At 41.2% G+C, this 23,321-nt stretch overlaps 1 protein-coding gene across 1 annotated transcript in view; it reads right to left on the bottom strand.

Moving 5' to 3' along the window:
• FAM228B (family with sequence similarity 228 member B) overlaps window positions 1-18,886 on the bottom strand; it is a 54,111-nt gene extending 35,225 nt beyond the window's left edge. The window contains exons 1-8 of the mRNA XM_066386575.1: window positions 18,278-18,886; window positions 17,554-18,056; window positions 11,068-11,136; window positions 7,832-8,023; window positions 6,512-6,592; window positions 4,629-4,716; window positions 4,378-4,534; window positions 1,711-1,818 (exon numbers count right to left, since the gene is read on the bottom strand). Of these exons, the coding sequence (XP_066242672.1) occupies window positions 1,711-1,818; window positions 4,378-4,534; window positions 4,629-4,716; window positions 6,512-6,592; window positions 7,832-8,023; window positions 11,068-11,136; window positions 17,554-17,649 (791 nt within the window). The 5' untranslated portion in view covers window positions 17,650-18,056; window positions 18,278-18,886. The remainder of the gene's footprint in view (window positions 1-1,710; window positions 1,819-4,377; window positions 4,535-4,628; window positions 4,717-6,511; window positions 6,593-7,831; window positions 8,024-11,067; window positions 11,137-17,553; window positions 18,057-18,277) is intronic.
• Window positions 18,887-23,321: the final 4,435 nt, after the last annotated feature.

Genomic DNA, 23,321 nt, shown 5'->3' with positions numbered 1-23,321 from the left:
AGAGAGACAGAGAGGAAGGAGAGGGGGAGGGGTGGAGAAGCAGATAGGCACCTCTCTTGTGTGCCCCGGCCGGGAATTGAACCCGGGACCTCTGCACGCCAGGCCGACGCTCCACCACTGAGCCAACCGGCCAGGGCCAGGAACTTACTCTTTTGAACCCTAATATACAAGACTGATTCTGAATCATTCCATCTTTTTACGCTTCAGGTACTAAGTGAGTAGAGCTTGGTTCCAAAACTTCTATTACCTCCCATTCAAAGCAGCAAGTTGTTAGAGCACACCTCAAGGACACTGCAGTCCACAGTGGCTTGCTCCATCTCTAACCGTCATCCGTTTCTACTTTAAGTCACTAAGTTCCTCATGAGGCAATGTCTTCTCTGCTGGTCACGCCAGTGTCAAGCATCTCTGAAAGCCCTCTGGCCTCTGCCACACTGTATTTATTCATCAGATTCTGAGCCTGCCCAGAAGGCAAGGGAAACCACTGCAGCTTACTTTGGGACTTTTTAAGGATAGAAAAATGTAGGCCAGTGCCTTAACAGCGCACAAGCTCATTTTTCTTCTGCCTTGCTAGGTTGTATTTTTTTTTATTAACAACTTTTCTGATATATAATTTACACACCATTTTTAGTGTATAAACCAGTGACATTAGTATACTTACAGAGTTGTGCGATCATCTCCACCACGTATTTCAGAACATTTCTATCAGTCCCAAACCTCATGTTCATTCACAATCACTCTCCAATCGCAGCCTCAGCCCTAGGCAGGAATGATCTATTCCCTGTCTGTATAGATTGACCTCTTCTGACATTTCATATAAATAGAACCATACAATATGTAATATTTTGTGATCTCCTTCTTTCACTGAGTATAATAGTTTTGAAGCCCACCATGTTGTAGCATGTAGTAGTACTTCTTTTCCTTTTGATTTCCAAGTAATATTCCACGTATAACTATACCATATTTTGTTTATCTATTTGCCGGCCGATGGGCAACACTTGGGTTGTTTCTAGTTTGGGGAGATTGTGGCTAATGCTGCCATGAGCACTCTCCCATGCACAAGTCTTTATGTGGTCATGTTTTCCTTTCTCCTGGGTAGAAACCCAGGAGTGGAATTCCTGGATCAAAAGGTATTTTAATATTTAACCTTTTGAGAAACTGCCAAAATGTTTTCCAAAGTTACTATATTATTTTACATTCCCTCCAGCAATGTCTGGGGATCCCATACTTTTAATCAGATGGTTAACAGGTTATATAACTGTGTTGAGCTCTCTTTTAACTCCATAACCAGTGTCTAGAGATGACTTCCCATATTGCACATCCCATAATATGTACCACTTCCCCACTTTTAACACCTCTTCACTCTGGGCAGTACTAGGACAGCTACTATCCCACAACACTAGTCTAACATTACATTTTTACTGCACCAGTTCAATTAAAATCACTTTTAACTTATGTGAGTTGTTAACAGCTTTTTTCTATGTCTGTGCTTGTTATTTCCAAATGTGTGAGCTATCTGTTGTTCAAAACCAGAAAGAGCTGAGGAAAGATGCCACCTCGCCCGGACACAGGGACATGAGATGCCCGGTGTCATGCCACAGGTCTGACATGTCTTGGCATCAACTCCATCAACTCAAAAGGATGGCAAAGGGTTGAAACACAGCCAAGCATATTAAATTTAAAAAAAGCAAAGCTATAGAATAAGAGGCTTACTTGCAAATAACTGCTTTTTCTTTTTCCTGGGAGTCCAGAAGAAGGGGAGCTTTTGCCAAGGGTTTCAAATCAAAACTACTAGCATTAAAATTTATTTTCACTTTTAACCTTTAAAAAGATAACATGTGTGAGGATGTTTAGAGAACAATATTAGGTTATATTCTTTCAGAAATTACTGTTCTACTTTGACTACTATGCATATTGCCTATAATACCATCACTTCAGACTTGTGTGAATTCTTGAGCATGTGAAAGTTGCTGAAACCATGATGGCAATCAGTTTACTGTTTACCAAGAACCTAGCTCGCCTAGGCAAAGTTGAAAGCACTCCCTGTCCACTGGGAGCGTATACACTAATGTAAAAAGAAGCCGCAAAGATTGTGTCATTTACAAGCATAAAGATAAAATGTGTTTCCAGGAGAGAGCCCCAACACTCCATTTCCCAGTCTCCCTTGCCATAGGTGGCAGACAGGTGCCTTAGCTCCCTCCAGTCTTGCCCCCACGCAGGAGGTGAAGGGAACAGTGATACTGGCCCTCCGAAGGGCATCTACTTTGCTGGCACAGATTAGAGCAGACCTGGTGTGGTTCTGAGACCAACAGCTGGAGCAGCACCTTCCTGATTCTGCAGCGTCCTGATCATAGAAACGACACATCCCTCTGCCTGCTGATTCTGCAGTGTGATTTAGGGTGTTGTTCCTAAAACTTAGCCCTGTTTCTTAAGACCTTCCAATGACTCTGTGAGCACTACAGAGCCTCAAAACATGAAGTCTTTTCTTTTTAAATTTTATTTATTGATTTTTGGAGAGAGAGAGAGAGAGCGAGAGAGAGCAGGAGAGTGAGAAAGAGGGGGGAGAAACAGGAAGTATCTACTCATAGTAGTTGCTGCCTGTATGTGCCTTGACCAGGCAAGCCCAAGGATTCAAATGAAACCTTTTCTAGTATGGGTTCAGTGTCTGAAACCAGGAGTCCTGGCCATTCTTCTCACTAACACACTCAGTACACCTGTCATGCAAATGGTCACACAAGAAGGTCATGGAAATAATCAGTCTGATCTGACTTAATAAGAATGAGTGTTCCTAGAAAATGTAGATTTTGAAATATGTTATGAGCAAAAGAAAATATATGGATATAGAAAATATCTAGATTAGTATATAAAGCATAATTAGTGACAAAAGGTTTTGCTCTGTTGATATGTCCGGGAAGGGCATTCAATCAAAAACTTCAAAATATGAAAAAAACGCAAGATAAAATAACTCATTGCCAAGAGATAAAGCAGTCAATAGAACCAGACTGAGAATTTTTTTTTTATTATTCATTTTAGAGAGGAGAGGGAGAGACAGAGGGAAAGAGAGAGAGGAGAGACAGAGAGAGAGAAGGGGGGGAGGAGCTGGAAGCATCAACTCCCATATGTGCCTTGACCAGGCAAGCCCAGGGTTTCGAACCGGCAACCTCAGCATTTCCAGGTCGACGCTTTATCCACTGCGCCACCACAGGTCAGGCTAGACTGAGCATTTATCCTAATGTTGGAATTATCAGGGAATTTAAAATAACTATGACTAATGTGTTAATCTAATGGAAAGGTGAACAACATGTATGAACATATGAGGAATTTCAAGAGAAATGAAAATATATAAAAATCAAATAGAAATACTAGAAATAAAAATCATCACATCAGAAAGAAAAAATTCCTGTAAGAGGCTCTTTGGTATATAAGACAGCTGAGGAGACTCAGTGAACTTAAAGATAGGCCAGTAGAAATTATCCAATTGAAATACAAGTAGAGCCTGACCAGGTGGTGGCGCAGAGGATAGAGTGGGCCTAGGATGCAGAGGACCCAGTTTCAAAACCCCAAGGTTGCCGGCTTGAGCACAGATTCATCCGGCTTGAGTGTAGGCTCACCGGCTTGAGCACCGGGTTGCTGGCTTAAGCTCAGGGTCTCTGGCTTGAGCATGGGATCATAGATGTGACCCCATGGTCGCTGGCTTGAGCTCAAAGGTCACTGGCTTAAAAGCCCAAGGTCGCTGGCTTGAGCAAGGGGTCACTAGCTCTGCTGGAGCCCCCTGGTTATGGCACACATGAAAAAGCAATCAATGAACAACTAAGGAGCTGCAACAAAGAAATGATGCTTCTCATCTCTCTCCCTTCCTGCCTGTTCCTCTCTCTGTCTGTCTGTCTCTCTCTCATTAAAAAAATACAAGTAGAAAAGAAAGAATGTTATCTATAAAAGCTGTGTATTTATGGGACAATATCAAATGGTCTAACATACATACAATTGGAATCTCAGAAGAAAAAATAAAGAATATGACATAAGAAATATTTGAAGTGATAATGACCTTGAATTTCCCCCAAAATAATGAAAGACATCAAATCACATGTATGATATAAGACCCTCAGCGAGCCCTAAGTAGAATAAACAGAAGAAAAGGTTACCAAAATATTTAGATACATCATAGTCTAGTTAATGAAAACCAAAGACAAAGAGAAAATCTTGAAAAGTACCCGATAAAAAAGAAACATCACAGAGAAACAAAGACAAGAATTACAATAGATTTCTCATTGAAAACTGAAATTTAAAAAATAATAACTATGACAGAATTTATATCACCAGCCCAGGAAAAACTTTTCCAATTCCAGTGAGTTCCATAATTTCTACAATATTAAACATTACCTGCTTCTTTTACAAAATTCACTTTCTATGTAGCTTGCAGACAGTGTAAGCCAATCATTTGGAGTCACAGAGTGCCTTGCATTAGAAATTCTTGGTAATCTGGAATGCAGTTTGGCCTTCTCAATTTCTTTAAATTCTTTCATTGTATGTATTTTGCCTACAAGAAGATTAGTAATATAAATTAGCACAGTTAAATACAACTCCCTTTGTTCTTGGGTTATGAAATTATTTAACAGTTAGGAACTAATTACCAGTCTCACACTGAAGAAGAGTTCTTTTTTCATTGTCTCTGTCATATTGTGCCTTTTTCAAAGGGTCATGAAATGGTGGGATGGTAACCTACAAGAAAAGCATTTCTTTGAGGACTGAGTTTCAGGTTATTTTCAGTCTATGCTAAACATTTCTTTACAGCTCTCATGTCAGAAGAATCAAGAATACAGTGCCTACAAACTAATGGCAGTCTAACCATTAGATGTATTTAACACATTACAGAGAGAACATGGCACTCCGATGTATTTCTTAGCAAAGCCTTCCAACCATAGTTAGCCCTTGTTTTAATAGCCTCTTCAGATCATTCAAATACAATACCCAAACTCAATAAGTGGTAGGTTCTTAAAGAAAATGTATGGCTTAATGGACCCCTTAAAAGGTTTCAGGGCTGTCAAAAGTCTATGTATTTCACTTTGAGAACTGCTGTTATAACCTCAGAGTTCTCAGCTTACCTTAAGGAGGTCAGCTATCAGCTTCATTTAGAAAGGCAGCATGGTAAAAGAACAGAATGGAATTTTGGTATAAAAAAGATCTGGTTTCAAAATTCAATACCGCGCCTTACTAACTATATTATTGTTAGTATATCTAAGGCTCTTTCTCTAAACTCTCAGTTTAACTCTCACCTATAAAAATAGGGAAAATAGCACATACATACATACACATACCTCAGTTTGGGAGAAGAAAAAAAAAGACCTGCTTTGCATGCAAATGTCAGCAGTTTAAAATGTCTATGATTCAATGTTGGGTTTTTGTTTTATTTTGTTAAATAATATCCACTCCTGGCCTGACCTGTGGTGGCGTAGTGGATAAAGCGTCAACCTGGAAACACTGAGGTTGCCGGTTCAAAACCCTGGCTTGCCTGGTCAAGGCACATATGGGAGTTGATGCTTCCAGCTCCTCCCCTTCTCTCTCTCTCTCTCTCTCTCTCCCCCTCTCCTCTCTAAAAAGAATAAAAATAATAATAATAATAATAATAATATCCACTCCTAGCAAAAGTATGGAAAAATGGACTCTTGTGGGGGTACAAATTTATACATTCTGGAGAACAATTTGGTAATATGAATCAAAATTATACATAACCTTTAATTCATCAATTCTACTTCTACCAAGTTACTGAAAAAATTAAGAAATAAATAGTTACAGCATGTTCATCACAATGTCATACATAACAGGAACAGTTCGAAAACAATCTGGATGTTCAAAATGCAATATGACCAAAAAAAAGATAGTTTAGCAAGGTACCATAGAAACACATCTGTGCTCTGCTATTTGCAGCCAAGTGACCTTGGACAAATAACTTAACCTATCTGTGCCTCACTTGCCTCATCTGCAAATTACCTAACATGGTAGCAGTGAAGATTAAATAAAATGAAAAAAAAAATCCTAACAACTAAAGTGTTACAACTACGAGTTGATCCTTCTCATCTCTCTTCCTCCCTGGCAAAAAAAAAAAAAAGTCTATGAAAATTTTAAGCATTATCTATTACCCAGTCATTATACAATATTTTCAAATTTTACAGAGGTTTAATTTAATTTGGACTTTGGCTTTCTTGTTTCTTTCTAAGACATGGAGATGGAAGACTATTCTTAAGATGTCACTACAATCCTTAGGGCAGTAAACACACAGTGCAGTGTACAGATGATGTGTTACAGAATTGTACACCTGAAACCTGTATAATTTTATTAACCAATGTCATCCCAATGAATTCAATTAAAAATTAAATTAAAAGTATATAATTTTTTTCTAAAAAGATGTTACTATATTTTTAGGGAATTGCTAGACAATGACTCACATTTTAGGGCTACTCAAAAAAACCAACTATCAATACATAATAGCAAAGTTAAAATAAGAAACCTATCCTACCTTCAGAAAATTCAGGTCCTCTTTGTTCATAATAAAAGGATCATACTCTTTTGGGTCATAATGCTCTATAAATGCATTTCCCTGTAGGAAGGCAATAAGCCACACATAAGAACAAGAGGTGCACAATTAATTTTGAGCATAACAGGACTTGAGCCAAACACACAGATCCATTCTAATGCTTCTAAATGGCACCAATAACAAATGCAAAAGGGAAGGGAAGACCAAATTTGAAATTAAATTTAATGTATCCAAGTCATATTATAGTGATAGAAGGACTCTACTTAAAATTTGCAAGATTTTATTAAAGAATGTTCGAACACCAACATTTTGGGAATTTGTTTTTAAATGCTTACTAGTCAAACATCTTAGCTCTTTTAAAAATGCCAACAGAACAGATATATTTTATAGCTTTGCAAATAATTGAGTTCCAGAACAAATTCTGAACTAGAATGTAAATTTTTTAATCAGTGCATAAAATTAATAACTACATGGGTACAACAAAGATGATTCTAATGTACATATTTAAATCCAGTACTAAGTCTCTTTCTTCCATCGGTTCCACATGCGCTGGATTTAAGAGTAGTATGTACTATAACAGTATAGATTACACATATATGGAGTAGGGAGGGGCAGGCTGTTTGGACGATTACAGGGCGTCCTCAGGTTACAACAGCCTCAACATATAACATTTCGAGTTTACAATGCTTACTCCCATAAAAACCTTAAAAAATTGGGATGTAAAAAAAAAATTGGGATGTGAGTGTTTTGGCTTATGCCGTTAACATCCTACTTATGGACTAACTTGGGAATACTAGTTTGGTTGCGCACAGCAGACATATATGCAATAATGTGGCATATGAGTGAGGGAGTTGGCATCACTCACTTTTTGTCATTTTTTTTGTTAATACCAGTGCAATGTACAGTACAGTATATTTATCTCCTTTTTCTTTTTCTGTGGCTTAGTTGTGTCTTTACATTCTAGAATATGATTTTACAACTATGTTTAGGATAGGTAAGTGACTTAGGCTAGGGTGTGTTTTGACTTATACCATGTTAGGATAGGTAAGTGACTTAGGCTAGGGTGTGTTTTGACTTACACCATGTTAGGATAGGTAAGTGACTTAGGCTAGGGTGTGTTTTGACTTACACCATGTTAGGATAGGTAAGTGACTTAGGCTAGGGTGTGTTTTGACTTACTCCAAAATTTGGTTATGTCACTGTCGTAGAAACAGAACTGTGTCCTAACCCAAGGACCCCCTGTATAAAGGGGGCCCTTTTTTTCAACCAGCTGAAAAAAAGGGTCAGATGATCTCTTAGTACCTTTTTATTTACATATTTTAAAAAGCTGTCTAATTCCTCTTGTCTCTTTTTTTTAATCTTCTTATGTAAACAAACTTTTTCTATAATTTTCTTCTGGAGAGGATCTGCCACGTGTTCAGCCCATTTTTTGTATAATATCTCTTTTCTTCTTGATTTTAAGAAGTCATGATGTTGTAAATACTGATCTAGTTCCTAGTAAAGAATGATATAAAAGACAAATATGTTATCTGAGATATTTCTTGTTCTAAAATTTAAACTTTATTTATATTCCTAAGAATAGCCCACAAAGTCACTCATTAATTCCGTCATTTACTTGTCTTCTACTGTGTGACACACATACACTGGATAAATTAGACAATCTGCCTGCTCTGCCTGGGGAGACAAGCTACAAAACAGCTCCGCAGAACAACTGGAGGGATAGTATAACAAAATAAATATATAGAATTAAAAACAGGGACTCAAACAGGTTCTTGTACACCAATGTTTACTGTGACATTATTCACAATAGCCAAAAGATGGAATGGAAGCAACCCAAGTGTCCATGAACAGATGAATGTATAAACAAAATGTGGCATATACATGCAATGGAGTAATACACAGCTATAAGAAAAGATTGAAGTTCTGACATGCTACAACATGGATAAACTTTGAAAATAATATGCTAAGTGAAATAAGCCATCAAAGGACCAATATTGTAGGATTCCACTTATATGAAATACTTAGAATAGGCAAATTCATAGAGACAGAAAGTAAATTAGAAGTTACCAGAGGCTTGAGAAGGGACAAAAGGGGAGTTGTTACTTAATGAGTACAAAGTTTCAGTTACGGTAATGAAAAAGTTCTGGAAATAGTGGTGATGGTTGTACAACAGGTAATTGTAATTAATGTCACTGAATTGTACACTTACAAATGGTTAAAAATAACAAGTTTTATGTTATGTATATTTTACCACAATGGAAAAAAATTAAATTTAAAAAACATATACTATTCCCAAAGTGAGAGACATTTCAGATGGGCCTTAAAGAATGAGGACTTGGCCCTGGCCAGTTGGCTTAGTGGTAGAGCATCGGCCTGGTGTGCAGGAGTCCCAGGTTTGATTCCCGGCCAGGGCACACAGGAGAAGCGCCCATCTGCTTCTCCACCCCTCCCCCTCTTCTTCCTCTCTGTCTCTCTCTTCCCCTCTGGCAGCCAAGGCTCCATTGGAGCAAAGTTGGCCCGGGCGCTGAGAATGGCTCTGTGGCCTCTGCCTCAGGCGCTAGAATGGCTCTGGCTGCAACAGAGCAACACCCCAGATGAGCAGAGCATCGCCCCCTGGTGGGCGTGCAGGTGGATTCTGGTCGGGCGCATGCAGAAGTCTGTCTGACTACCTCCCCGTTTCCAACTTCAGAAAAATACAAAAAAAAAAAAGAATGAGGACTTATCTAGGAAGAGAAGAGATGACAAAGAATGTAGAAGAAGAATATTCTTTGAGGAAATATAAAAGACAAAAGCAAAAGCCAGAAGTATAGCACAACCTAGTCCAAATGACCTGCAAAGAAAATGCCTGATTTAGACTATAAATTAAATCAATCTCACCAAAACTTCTCATCAACCTTTCATCTAACAAATGAAATTATTAGTATCAACAACATACAGTTCAAAATGAAAAGAAAAAAAAAAGAGAACCCTGAGAGCATCCTACCTTGTGAGGTCCGTCCCTCCCTAACTTCAGATCACAGCCCACTTCCACAGTTCTCAATGCATAGTTCCTTTCCTTTTTAAACAACTCCAAAGAAAATTATTAAAAACAAAAACAGCCTGACCCAGTGGTGGCATGTTGGATAGAGCATCGGCCTGGGACGCTGAGGACCCAAGTTCAAAACCCCGAGGTCACCAGCTTGAGTGCGAGCTCATCAGCTTGAGTACAGGCTCACCAGCTTGAGCACGGGGTCGCTGGTTTGAGAGTAGAATCATAGACATGACCCCATGTTCACTGGCTTGAAGCCCAGGGTCACTTATTTGAACCCAAGGTGGCTGGCATGACCAAGAAGTCACTCGCTCGGCTGGAGCACACCTCCCTCCCCAGTCAAAGCACATATGAGAAAGCAATCAGTGAACAACTAAGATGCCACAACTATCAATTGATGCTTCTCATCTTTCTCCCTTCCTGTCTGTCTATCCCTGTCTGTCCTCTCTCTCTCTCTCTCTCTCTCTCGCTCTCTCTCTCTCACTAAAATAAAAAAAAAAAAAGATCACCTGGCCTGTGGTGGCACAGTAGATAAAGTATCAACCTGGAATACTGAGGTCACTGGTTCAAAACCCTGGGCTTGCCGGGTCAAGGCACATACAACAAACAAGCAATGAAAACTAAAGTGAAGCAGCTATGACTTGAAACATCTCACTCCCCCCACCCGGTAAAATCAACAAATTAAATTAAAAAAAAAAAAAGAACAGGTTACCTACTCCAGTGTTTAGTATACTTCACATGGACATTCATGTTGTCTTATAATTGAACCCACCCTGCCATAGTTAAAGCCTTGTTCTTACCTAGGTATACCTAAGTAATAATTGATCACTATTCCAATAACAGCTCCTAACGCTCTTAAGAGTACATAGTAACTCCATCAAAGCCCCATTACAATGAAGGAACAACTGAGATGGGAAAAACTTTTATAAGGTAATTATGAAGGAATCTCCACAAAGAATAGGAAAAGAGGACAGAGGGCGTCAATTAAAACAATCTCAGAGGCCCTGGCCGGTTGGCTCAGCGGTGGAGTATTGGCCTGGCGTGCGGGGGACCCGGGTTAGATTCCCGGCCAGGGCACATGGGAGAAGCGCCCATTTGCTTCTCCACCCCCCCCTCCTTCCTCTCTGTCTCTCTCTTCCCCTCCCGCAGCCAAGGCTCCATTGGAGTAAGGATGGCCCGGGCGCTGGGGATGGCTCCTTGGCCTCTGCCCCGGGCGCTAGGGTGGCTCTGGTCACGGCAGAGCGTCGCCCCTGGTGGGCGTGCCGGGTGGATCCCGATCGGGCGCATGCGGGAGTCTGTCTGACTGTCTCTCCCCGTTTCCAGCTTCAGAAAAATACAAAACAAACAAACAAACAAACAAACAAAAACAATCTCAGAGACCTCTTAAGGTTAATCCTAGGGGCTAATGAGGGTTTTTAATTCTGTTTTCTAAATTTTTTACAATGATGATGAGCTACATGTAAAATGAAAAAATGTTTGCATTGAGACACATTCTATAGTCAACTCTTACCTTAGTTATATACTTTTCTCTATATAATATTGATTTAACAGTTGCCTTCATATCTTCTTTAACTAATGCCTAAAATGACAATGAAATTTTCAAAGTCAAACCTTAAAAATCAAATTATTAATACTATCTGGACATGTAATTTATGTGATAGACATCTCTGAAAAGTTCTCTGTAAACTCAATTTTTATGCCTAAAATCATATCATAAGTATTATTTAAAGAGTACTTAAATCTTTCTGCATTAGGCTAAGCTCATTTTAGGGCCAAAAATAACTCAGAGTAGACATTTTGAGTCCTGGCAAGGTGAGATGACTTGCCCAGAGTCACACAGTAAGTATAATCCAACTTTTTTTACATCCTATAAAATGCTTTTACCTTTATGACTTAAAATTGACTAGATACAATCAGGACTCTTTGAATTCAGTTATTAGTGAATTCTGTTTGAACTCATTTAGTCATTATAGTTATCAAATATTAATAATAAATATTTTTATGAACATGTAACATTTTCAGATTTTAAAGCAATGCAATCTTCAGAAAACAATTTATAACATTAATATTTTTTCATTTTCATAACAAATCTTTCATAATTAAATAATAGAAAATACAAGGGTCTGATTGCTAATATACATGTATAATTAATGTCACTGAGTTGTACACTTAAAAATGGTTAAAATAGCAAATGTTATGCTATGTGTATATATTTTACCATGGAAAATTATTTTTACAATGGGAAATTATTTTTTAAGAAGATTTCCAAAATGGGAGACATTTGGAATGGGCCTTTGAAATTCTCTTGTAATTAGACAAAAATAAGGTATTCTCAAATTCACTGTCATTGAAAGCAGTCTTTATTTCCACTACTCTTGTTTCCAGAACAGATGAGTACAATCTCAAAATCCAAGCACTAAAACCTTCCCCACTGACACAAAAAAATTAAGGCTCATGGGAGTTAAGCAACAATTAGAAGCCTAGAAAATTGTGCACTGAGCCAGAATTTAAACTCAAATGTATCTAACTCTAAATTCATTTTCTTTCTACCTCACACAGTTGCTATTACTGGAAAATATGTTGTTCTCAAAACCAGATGCTTACTAAATTAATATACAACACAAAAATATAAAAACCAACAATCTGGAGACTGACCAAAAGCAAGGAGAAACTAGAGAGGTAGTCAATACTTGGGGGGGGGGGGGGGGGGAATCAGCACTGGATAAGTTTTCAGTTTTTTATGGACTCTGTCTAAGATCCAGCCTGAGTCAGGGGTAAAGGAGGGCTCAAACACATATAGACACGTTCAGTTTTACAGTTTCAGGAATTAGAAGACTGTTCAGGGTAACTATAGGAGCTAGAAAGTGAGAAGAGGAAGAATGCCCTAGAGGGGGTGCCACAAATGATGAAAATAAAGTCTGACCAAATCTGGCAGATCCTTGAACTATGTACCAGGCAGACTCCATGCAGACCATCTAAAGCTAAAAAAGACTAAACAGTGATTTTCATGTTCTGTCAAGTGTAGAAAAGACAAAGTTTAGGGCTTGAGGTCAGCCAAGTTAACTGCCTGCTAAAACGAAAGTGCAATATTCTTCTGAGGAATATAACAGAATTCAGATCCTTTACAATGTATCATGTAGAATGTCTAAAATATAGTCTAGAATTACTGGACACACACACACACACACACACACACACACACACACACACGACAACCACTGGCTAGTGGAACCTTATATGTTTAGCAAACTCAGATATGGGATCTAATGTAGACCTTGAGGTGAAAAAAAGTCAAGATCAATGTTCTCCTCCCCAACCAACCAAGTTCCTATATACGATACATCATTTAGATTTGGGAGTCAAAGAATAGGGAAGAAGGAAGTGTGAGGAGCAGAAAAAGGAAGACAATGACTCTCCAGAACATTTTGAACTTGAGAGGTGGAGTGAAAACAAAGGCATCCTAGAAAAGAATGCTTGCTCTTCCCAGACTTAAGCATCAGCCCAACTTAAGCATCGCTTTAATGGAAACAAGCTGAGAAAACACACAATCTATGTTGATATAAACTCAAAGCAGAACCCACAGCATTTAAGATCCAGCATTTCACTATCCTTTAAGAACTCTGCAGCAGGCCCACCAAGTGCAGGCAAGCAATGGAAAATGCAGAGCCAAGAGGCCTGGTTCTGGGAGGCCAGGTAAGCCTGGGAGGCGCTTATCTAGATTTTTTAAATATCTCAGAGACTAAGCTATTGGTTTACTCTTTGACCCACCTTCTTTCATTCCCCAAGAGACTTCAGCATCTAAAGCTGACTCCTCTATTAACTGAGGAAAATTTTTCCACTCGTCAAAGTGGAAAGGTCAATAGCCCACAGGGGTGTTAGCAACACCGAATGGGCCAAGGGGGTTGCACATTAAGGGTGTATATAAGGAGAAGCAGAAACCAGGAGTACTTGTGTCCTTTTAAAATACACTGAAATTCAAATTAAAAACAACAACAACAACAACACAAAATAACTGTGATGCCAAGAAAACAGGCCTTGTGATTAGGCAGAACTTGACCAATGGGCTGCATGTTCTTCCGCCAGTCCTTGTATTGGCCACTTCTTCTGCTGGGGTTCAGGTAGTAAGGATACTTCTCAGAGAAAATGAGAACCAGAGGGAAAATTAAATTCTAGCCCAAAGCCACATAGTCCCAGGAGTTATTCCTCTTAACTTCAGCCAGAGTGAAAAATCTCATGGTTTGAAAAACCTAGAGTTGAGTACTTGGTGGGATTTTATATAAGTAGTGGAGCAAAACCGGCCATACACTAGATGCTGCTATGGCCCTGCCTAACAAAGCTTGGAGGCAAGACCTGAAGGAATCGGATTATGTCCAAGTAATTAAACTGCATTTCAGAACCAAGTTCAAGAATATTTATGGGAAATCAAAAATATCCAGGACTCAACAAGGTAAAATTCACTATGTCTGGCATCCAATTAAAAAAAAATCACCAGGCATACAAAGAAGCAGAAAAATTTGACCAATAATGAAGAAGATAATCAATCAAAACTGCCCCCAAAATAACACCAATGACATATTTATTAGATCAGGACATTAAAATAAGTAATATACTGAAGTTCATAAGTTCAGAAAGCTAGAGAAAACAGTAGACGTTTTGAGACAGAGAAGATATAAGAAAAGATCCAAATAAAATTTGTAGTGATGTCTCAAATGAAAATGTCTCAGATGAAAAATACACCAGACAGGCTTATCAGCAGATCCGATGTTAAAGAAGTAGTAAACTTAAAACCATGGCAATAGAAGCTGTCCAAAATGAAATGCAGGGGAGGAAGGTCTGCAAAAATTAACAGTGTCAGTGGGCTATGGATGGTTTCAAGCAGGCAATTATACATATAATTGTATTTCCCAAAAGGGGGGAAGGAATAGAAAATATATTTTAAAAAATGATTAAATTTTTTTCCAAATTTATTGGGAACTAAAACCCACAGATGCAAGAGGTTCAGTGAATCCAAGCAGTGGGAGAAATTGGAAGCCTCATACATTGCTGATGAGACTGTAAAAGAGTACAGCTACTGTTGGAAATAGGCTGTTCCTCAAAAAGTTAAACACAGGGCCCTGGCTGGTTGGCTCCGCGGTAGAGCATTGGCCTGGCGTGCGGGGGACCCGGGTTCGATTCCCAGCCAGGGCACATAGGAGAAGCGCCCATTTGCTTCTCCACCCCCCCCTCCCTCCTCTCTGTCTCTCTCTTCCCCTCCCGCAGCCAAGGCTCCATTGGAGCAAAAGATGGCCCGGGCGCTGGGGATGGCTCCTTGGCCTCTGCCCCAGGCACTAGAGTGGCTGTGGTCTTGGCAGAGCGACGCCCCGGAGGGGCAGAGCATCGCCCCCTGGTGGGCAGAGCGTCTGCCCCTGGTGGGCGTGCCGGGTGGATCCTGGTCGGGCGCATGCGGGAGTCTGTCTGACTGTCTCTCCCCATTTCCAGCTTCAGAAAAATACAAAAAAGTTAAACACAGGCCTTGACAGGGTAGCTCAGCTGTTTAGAGTGTCAGTCCATGTGCCAAGGTTGTGGGTTCAATCCCCAGTAAGAGCACATACAGGAAATAACCAATGAGGGCATGAATGAGTGGAACAACAAATCAGTATTTCTCTGTCTCCATTTCTTTCTCTTGAAAATCAATCGAAAAATTTTTAAAAAGTTAAACAGAGTTACCACCTAGCAAATCTGTTCCTAGGTTATATACCCAAGAGAATTGAAAACTATATTCGTATAAAAACTTGTATACAAATGTTTTGGGTTTTTTTTTTATTATGTTGCATACCCCTCACCCAAAGTCAAATTGTCTTCTGTCACCTTCTATCTGGTTTTCTTTGTGCCCCTTCCCTCCCCCCATCCCCTCCCTCTCCTTACAAATGTTCATAGCAACATTACTCATAATAGCCCCAAACTAGAAAAAATTCAAGTGCCTATTCACTGATGACTGAAAACAAATTGTGGTATATCCATATAGTGGGATATTATTTAACCCTAACAGGGAACAAAGTACTGATACATGCTACAACATGGATGAACCTTGAAAACAGTATGCTAAGTGAAAGAGACCAGTTACAAAGGATCACCCACATACACTATATGATTCTGTGTGTATAAAATGTCCAGAATAGATAAATCTGAGAGGAAGATTAGTGGTATCCAGAGGCTATGGGAATAAAGGAATGGACAGGGACTGGTAAAGGGTACAAGGTTTCTTTTTAGGGTGATAAAAATGTTCTGGAATTAGTGGTGAATTCACAACCCTGTGAATATACTAAAAACCACTTAATTGTACCCTAAAACTAGTGAATTTTATGATATGCGAATTACATTTCAATAATAAAAGCTCAATAAGATAACAATTTAAAAATCAACAAAATACTTGAACAAACACTTCACTAATATATATATATAAATGTCAAGTAAAATATGCTCAAAATTATATTCATTAGAAAAATAAAAATTAGCCTGACCAGTTTTTATGCAGTGGATAGTGTGTTGACCTGTGATGCTGAGGATCCAGGTTTGAAACCCGAAGGTTGCCAGTTTGAGCGTGGGCTCATCTGGCTTGAGCACAGGGTCACCGGTTTGAGTGTGGGATAATCGACATCCCATGGCCGCTGGCTTGAGCCCGAAGGTTGCTGGCTTGAGCAGGGGGTCACTGGCTCTGCTGGAGCTCCCTAGTCAAGGCATATATGAGAAGCAATCAATGAACAACCAAAGTGATGCAACTACGAGTTGATGTTTCTCATCTCTCTCCCTTCCTGTCTCTGTCTCTCAAAAAAATTAAAATTAAAACTACAAGATGCCATTATATATCTTTTAGAATGTCTCAAGTTAAAAAGATTACATACACACACAGACTATACCAAATTGTTGGCTAGGATGTGAAACTACTAGAATTCTCATACACTGTTAGTGGAAATGTAAAATAATACAATCACTTTGGAAAAGTTTGTCAATTTCATAAAAAAGTTAAATTAAATATCTATTCCACAAATAGATATTTACCTGAGAAATTAAAGCATATATTCATACGAAGACATGTACACGAATGTTCCTACCAGCTTTATTTGTAATAGCCAAGAACTACAAACAACCCAAATGTCCATCAGCTGGATGGACAAACAGCAGTAGATAGCATTCAGCCAAAAGACGGACGGGGATTAAGTATTTTACGAGCCACAGCATGGGTGAATTATAAAATAATTATGCTGAGTGAAAGATGCCAGGAAAAGAACACTGTAAAATTACATTTATATAAAAATTTTAAAGGCAAAATAAACTATACTGACAGAAAGCCTTGATGGCTGGCAGGGAGGGAGGGATTACCAAAGGAAACAATAAAGAAACTTTGGGAATATTCACTATGTTTATTATCTTGATTGTGTTGATGGTTTTATGTGTGAATATGTCAAAATTTATCAAACTGTACACTTTAAATATATGCAGTTTATTGTCAGTTATACCTTAACAAAGATGTTTAGAAACAAATTACAATCTTAAAAAGAAAGTCTAAATTTGGGTGATGCAGCTAAAGAAATACTTCAAGAGAAAATTTATAACTTGGTTATATTAGAAAAGGTATACAATCAATGACCTATGATTCCACTGTAAGAAGCTAGAAAATGACGAGCAGTGTAAACACAAAATTAGTAGGAAGAGCCTGGCCTCTGGTGGCACAGTGGATAGAACATCAACCTGAACGCTGAGGTTGCCTGTTCAAAACTCTGGGCTTGCCGGGTCAAGGCACATGTGAGAAGCAACTAGCTATGAGTTCAGTCTTCCTGCTTCTCCCCCATCCCCCATCTTACTCTCTCTAAAATGAATAAAATCTTTTTAAAAAATATTAGTAGAAAGAAGGGAATAACAAGCAAATTAAACAGAAAACATAGGGAAAATATATCATACAAGCCAGTTCTCAGTGCAACTACCTAACTCAAAACTTCAAAATGTCATACTATGGTACCTCCACAAAAGAAAGTGGCTTTGGTTCCAACCATTCTTTTGAGCTCTTGTTCTTGGGTTGTAGGTCAGTTTTCTGGTCATCGCCTAAATTTTTCATTGCGGTGCTAAATAACTGAGCCCCTAGAAAAACTGAAAAATTAGCTTATTTAGTTTTGAGGATTCACCACCATCTTATTCTCTCCTGTTTAGTGAACAGTCAGTACTTGTAACCATGAAGGGTCATAGAACGTTTTCTGAACATTAGCCATCCACATTTTCCTTAACAAGGACCTTCACCATAGCGTCTGATATGTCTTCAGAACCACCTTCCTTTAAGCAGGGAGGTTCTCTCTGCGCTGACCACGCCCCCGTGAGTTCCAGGCCTCCCCGTCCTCCTACAGCACAGATCTTTGTAGACAGTGTGGCAGTTATTAGCCCGGCTTCTAGGAGTCGCGTTGGTAGTAGTGTTCTGACCGATGGGCGCGAGTCGCAACTTTCTGGCTACTGAAGCCCACACCCGCAAGGCTGTTTGGAGAAAGGAGGGGCTTTCAGACAAACGTGCTTGTCCCCAGGGCCCGCACCCCCATCCCCCAGGACTGTAGCTAAGAAAGACGCTATCATTTGGGCTTGCACGTTGTAAACCTACAGTCCCCAGGGCTGCGACCCTTCCTCCCGGGGCCTCCGCCGGGCCTGGCAGGGAAGGTGCTGGCCGCCCCGGGCGCCGCGCTCCGGCCCGGCGCCCCCACCCCGGAGGCGTCGGCTGCGGCGGGAGTCGGGACGTGGGCCTGCGGCTGGGGCCGGCGCGCCTGTCGCCTCGGGGTGGGAGAGTGTTTCGCGTCCAGTATCTCCGGACGCCAGGCAACGGCGACAAATCCGCACGGCGCGGAAGCGGACGAGGGACTCCCGGCACGCGGAGCCGCAGCCTCCCTGAGCCCCGAGCAACCGCGGCTCCCCCGCCCCGTCAGGCGTGGAAACCTCGAAGCCGAAAGTGCGGACGCGGGTTGTCAGGTCCTGGTTTGCGAACCGGGTCGGAGCGCTTCTCGGTGACAGGCACCTGTCGCGGTCAATAGCTGGCACGTCGCGTTCCCGCCGCGCCTTCCCCGCGTGGTGGACGGGCGGTTGCTCCGCGCACCAGCCCCAGGCCGAGCGCTGGGCTCCTGCCCTAGGGGCCCGTGGCTTCCGGGCTGCCGCGCTTCCCCAAGTGCCCTGTGTCCCCTGGGCGTCCCTCCAGCCCTCACCCTCCGTCCCACTCCGGGGAACCCTACCCGCCCCACCCCCGACCCGTGGGCCAAACCACCGTGGAGAGGCGGGAAACGGGCGCCTGCCCTCGGGATCCCTTTGAAGAACGAATGTTTGTGGAGGTTGGCCTGATAAGTACCATCCAGGAAGACCTGGTGGTTTGTGCGGGAGAATGTCGCTTCAAGTACCTTAAAAGTGTTTCTAGGCCCTGGCCGGTTGGCTCAGTGGTAGAGCGTCGGCCTGGCGTGCAGAAGTCCCGGGTTCAATTCCCGGCCAGGGCACACAGGAGAGGCGCCCATCTGCTTCTCCACCCCTCCCCCTCTCCTTCCTCTCTGTCTCTCTCTTCCCCTCCCGCAGCGAGGCTCCATTGGAGCAAAGATGGCCCGGGCGCTGGGGATGGCTCCTTGGCCTCTGCCCCAGGTGCTAGAGTGGCTCTGGTCGCAACAGAGTGACGCCCTGGAGGGGCAGAGCATCGCCCCCTGGTGGGCGTGCCTGGTGGATCCCGGTAGAGCGCATGCGGGAGTCTGTCTGACTGTCTCTCCCCGTTTCCAGCTTCAGGGGGAAAAAAAAGTGTTTCTAGACTCCTGGGCTGTTGATCAGTGTCCTGGTGCTGATCAACGGGAAGGGAATGTGAAGACTCATGACCAGGGTATCATTTAGTCTTGATTCCTTAGTTCAGTAGGTCTCCAGCCCAGCGGGATTTGGTTTTTGTTTCTTGATCCCAGATGATTCTGAGCAAACCACTGTCATAGCTAGAAAACCATGAGCTGTAATTTTTCAAATTCACAGCACAACCTGCTCTGTGTGAACTGTGATTTCCTATGATTCTGATTTTGTCTTCTTCTTTGGGTTTTAGTGGACACTAGATGAGGAACTGCCACTTTCACTCTTCATCTTTTCAGAGAACACATGCTGATCCTAAAACTGTCCCAAGTACCTGAGGGAGATTTGTGTTCACAGGCCTTTTAAGAGCTGGCCAGAGCGGATCCTTTCATCGCAGCCTTTTTCAGAACTGAGGCAGCATGGACCATTTGCAGAATTTACTATTTGTTCCCTTCTAGAAACCAAATATTTTTATGTGGACAGCACCTTCCTCATCAAACTCCAGGGGCGGAGCCTGTGTGTAGCATCACCAGGATTTAATGTAAGAAAAGTAAGTTTGGGCACAGAGTTTTAAATAAAAAAGAACAAGTTTGGGAATAAGAGCTTTAAACAGACTTTTTCTGTAAAGAACCATAGTAAACATTTTAAGTTTCCAGGCCACAAGGTTTGTGTCACAATTACACAGTTCCTCTGCAGTTGTAATGGAAAGCAGCCTAGACAATCCATGGGTGAATTGGTACAACTATATTCAAGAAAACTTTACTTATGGACGCTGAAGCTTTAATTTCACATTACTTTACACATCACAAACTATTACTCTTTTGATTTTTTCCCCTACTACTTAAAAATGCAAAAATGATTCTTAGCTTGCAGGCATGCAAAAACAGGTAGTGGGCCAAATTTGGCCAGCCTGCCATAGTTTGCTAACTCCCAGTCTCTATTACCTCTGCAGGTAAAAGATGTGCAATGATGTCCAAACGCTTGTGAATGTATTCACCAAGAGCCTTTTTCAAGCCAGAGGAGAAGGACTGTATCCGAGCAGGTCAAGTGTTGACAGATGGGTGTCTGTGTAAGGTGTCTTGGAATTTTGCATATCCCCAAATATATATATTTTGCACTGACAATTCAGAAATTTATCTTAGTTGAGTGTAAGATAATTGGGTTGCAGTCCTTTTCTTTAGATGATAGATGCTAGTCTACTCTCTTCTAACTTTGAGATTGCAGATAGAAACAATACTATTTTGAGTTATATTAACCTCTTGTAGGTAATTTATTGTTTCCACCTGAAAATTTGTTAGAACTAGGAATTTTACAAAATATAGGGATGTGCTTTTTTCTCATCAACCCACCTTTTAACACAGTGAACCATTTCAATTTATAGAATCTGATACGCTTAGAATATTTTAAGGAAGTATTTAACTATTATTGATGCAGGCAATTTTTAAAATTGTATTTATTGATTTTTTGGAGAGAGAGAGAGAAGTGGGGGAGATGTGGGAAGCATCAACTTGTAGTAGTTGCTTCTTCTATGTGCCTTGACTGGGCAAGTCCAGGGAAGAAAATATTTAACTATTGAGTTTTCTTTATCCAGTTTTTTTCCCTCCATTTAAAACTCCTATTATTTTCATAGCAGGATCTCCTGAATTTACTATGCAAGTCTCTTATCCTTTTATGAATTCCCATCTCTTTAGGGATTTTTGTTTTTTGAAAGAGAGAGAGAAACGTCAATTTATTGTGCCCTGCCTGGGAATCAAATTTGCAACTTTGGCATATCAGACCAATGCCTCTAACCAACTGAACCACCTGGGCAGGGACCCTTAGGGTTTTGGTCTGTTGCCTAAGACTTTTCCCCCCTTCCTTTCCAAGTGAGAGAAGGGGAAAAAGAGAAACAGACTGCCACATGCACCCTGACCAGGATCTACCTGGCCATTATCCCTGCCCCCTGTCTGAGGCTGATGCTCTGCCCATCTGGGGCCATGCTTACAACCCAGCTATTTTTAGTACCTGAGGTGAAGGCTCTATGGAGCCATCCTCAGGGCCCAGGGCCAATCCGCTGGAACCAATTGAGCAGTGACTGACTGGGGAGGGGGGGAGAGGAGAGAGAATGGGGAGGGGGAGGGGTGGAGAAGCAAATGCCTGTGTGCCCTGACCAGGAATCAAACCCGGAACATCCACACACTGGGCCGATGCTCTACCACTGAGCCAACTGGCCAGGGCCAGATACTGCTTACTTTAATCTCCTTAGCCACTAATTCAGGTCACAACAGCAATCATCTCATTTAATGCAGCTACTGAATTATTTAATTGGAAATCTTTTTAATTTTTGTAGTATTCCTGAATCTTCTCAACTGCTTCTATTATTATTATTATTATTATTATTATTATTATTATTATTCAAGTTTTAATGTGTTTCTTCCAGTTCCCCTATTTTCTGGGTATTTATTCTACTCATTCTGACAGACTTTACTCTGGCTGCTGGCTCACATTAGATAGGTTATTTTCTGATTGTTGAACTACAGCAGGTCCACAGATGGTGAAAGGGGAAGTAGCTGAGGCTATGTAAGGTAGCAAGAGGACTCCCTCCCTGCTCTTGTGACTCTTCTATACTTGCCCATTTTCATGACTGGGGTGGGGGTGGGGGGGTTGCTCAGCCCACCCATTAAGCTCCATCTGAGCTTCTTATGACCTATGAACCTGGCATAACCCATACAATATTTACCTTCCTATAAGTCTCTACAAGTCAAGCTTTTTCCCAGGTCCATTGCTTTCCATTCCTTGTCCAGAAACTCTAATATTGCTCTTCAGATGATGCCCACCTAGATCGAAGGGGTGAGAGTAGGTGAGAAGACACATTCTGGAGAATCCTCAAAGGAGACGCATAGCAGGGCACTGAAGGATAACCAAGTATTCGCTCGACAGGAGAGCGAATATGACGTTAGGTGTCAGGCTACTGAGTTTGGATCTTATTCTTCAGTTACCAGCAGTAGAGGTTTCCTGTCCTCCCTGAGACACTAGAGTCTACCCGCAGAAGTAGCAAGGAATACCCACCACACAGGTTCCAGAAAAGGCCCCTCATGGACCTTCTTTCTGAATATACAGGCTTCCTTTGTTCCTTTCCTCGCAATGATGGCTTTGACATAGATGCAAGAGAAGGGATAAAGGCTGACATTTTTTTTTGTTTTTTTGTTTGTTTGTTTGTTTTTACAGAGACAGAGAGAGAGTGGGACAGACAGGAATGGAGAGAGAGATGAGAAGCATCAATTATCAGTTTTTCATTGCAACACCTTAGTTGTTCATTGATTGCTTTCTCATATGTGCCTTGACCTTGGGCCTTCAGCAGACCAAGTAACCCCTTGCTCAAGCCAGTGACCTTGGGTAGAAGCTGGTGAGCTTTGCTCAAACCAGATGAGCCCGCACTCAAGCTGGAGGCCTCCGTGTCTTGAATCTGGGTCCTCGACATCCCAGTCAAATGCTCTATCCACTGCGCCACTGCCTGGTCAGGCTGAAAGACATTTTTGTAAAACAGAATGCCTTATAAAAAGATATAATTGGGTAACCTTCTTGCAAGAGATGTGCTCAGCAGAGGGATATAAATAGAGAAAAGGACAGTTTGCAATTGATAGGAGAGAGTGTTTTGCAAGGCAGCCTGGTATAGTAAAAAGAGCCCCAGACCAGGACCCAGGAGATGTATACTGCTCTCAAAAATTAGGGGATATTTCAAAATGAATATGAAGCAATTTAAAAAAAGAAGCATTTGATTTACTTAATTTTTTTTTTTTTTTTTTTGTATTTTTCTGAAGCTGGAAACGAGGAGAGACAGTCAGACAGACTCCCGCATGCGCCCGACCCGGATCCACCTGGCACGCCCACCAGGGGCGATGCTCTGCCCACCAGGGGGCGATGCTCTGCCCATCCTGGGCGTTGCTATGCTGCGACCAGAGCCACTCT

Source organism: Saccopteryx leptura, chromosome 5 (genome assembly GCF_036850995.1).
Source record: "Saccopteryx leptura isolate mSacLep1 chromosome 5, mSacLep1_pri_phased_curated, whole genome shotgun sequence".
Taxonomy (NCBI): Eukaryota; Metazoa; Chordata; class Mammalia; order Chiroptera; family Emballonuridae; genus Saccopteryx; species Saccopteryx leptura.
Note: the sequence above shows the minus strand (reverse complement) of the source record. Positions and strands in the feature narration are given on the sequence as shown.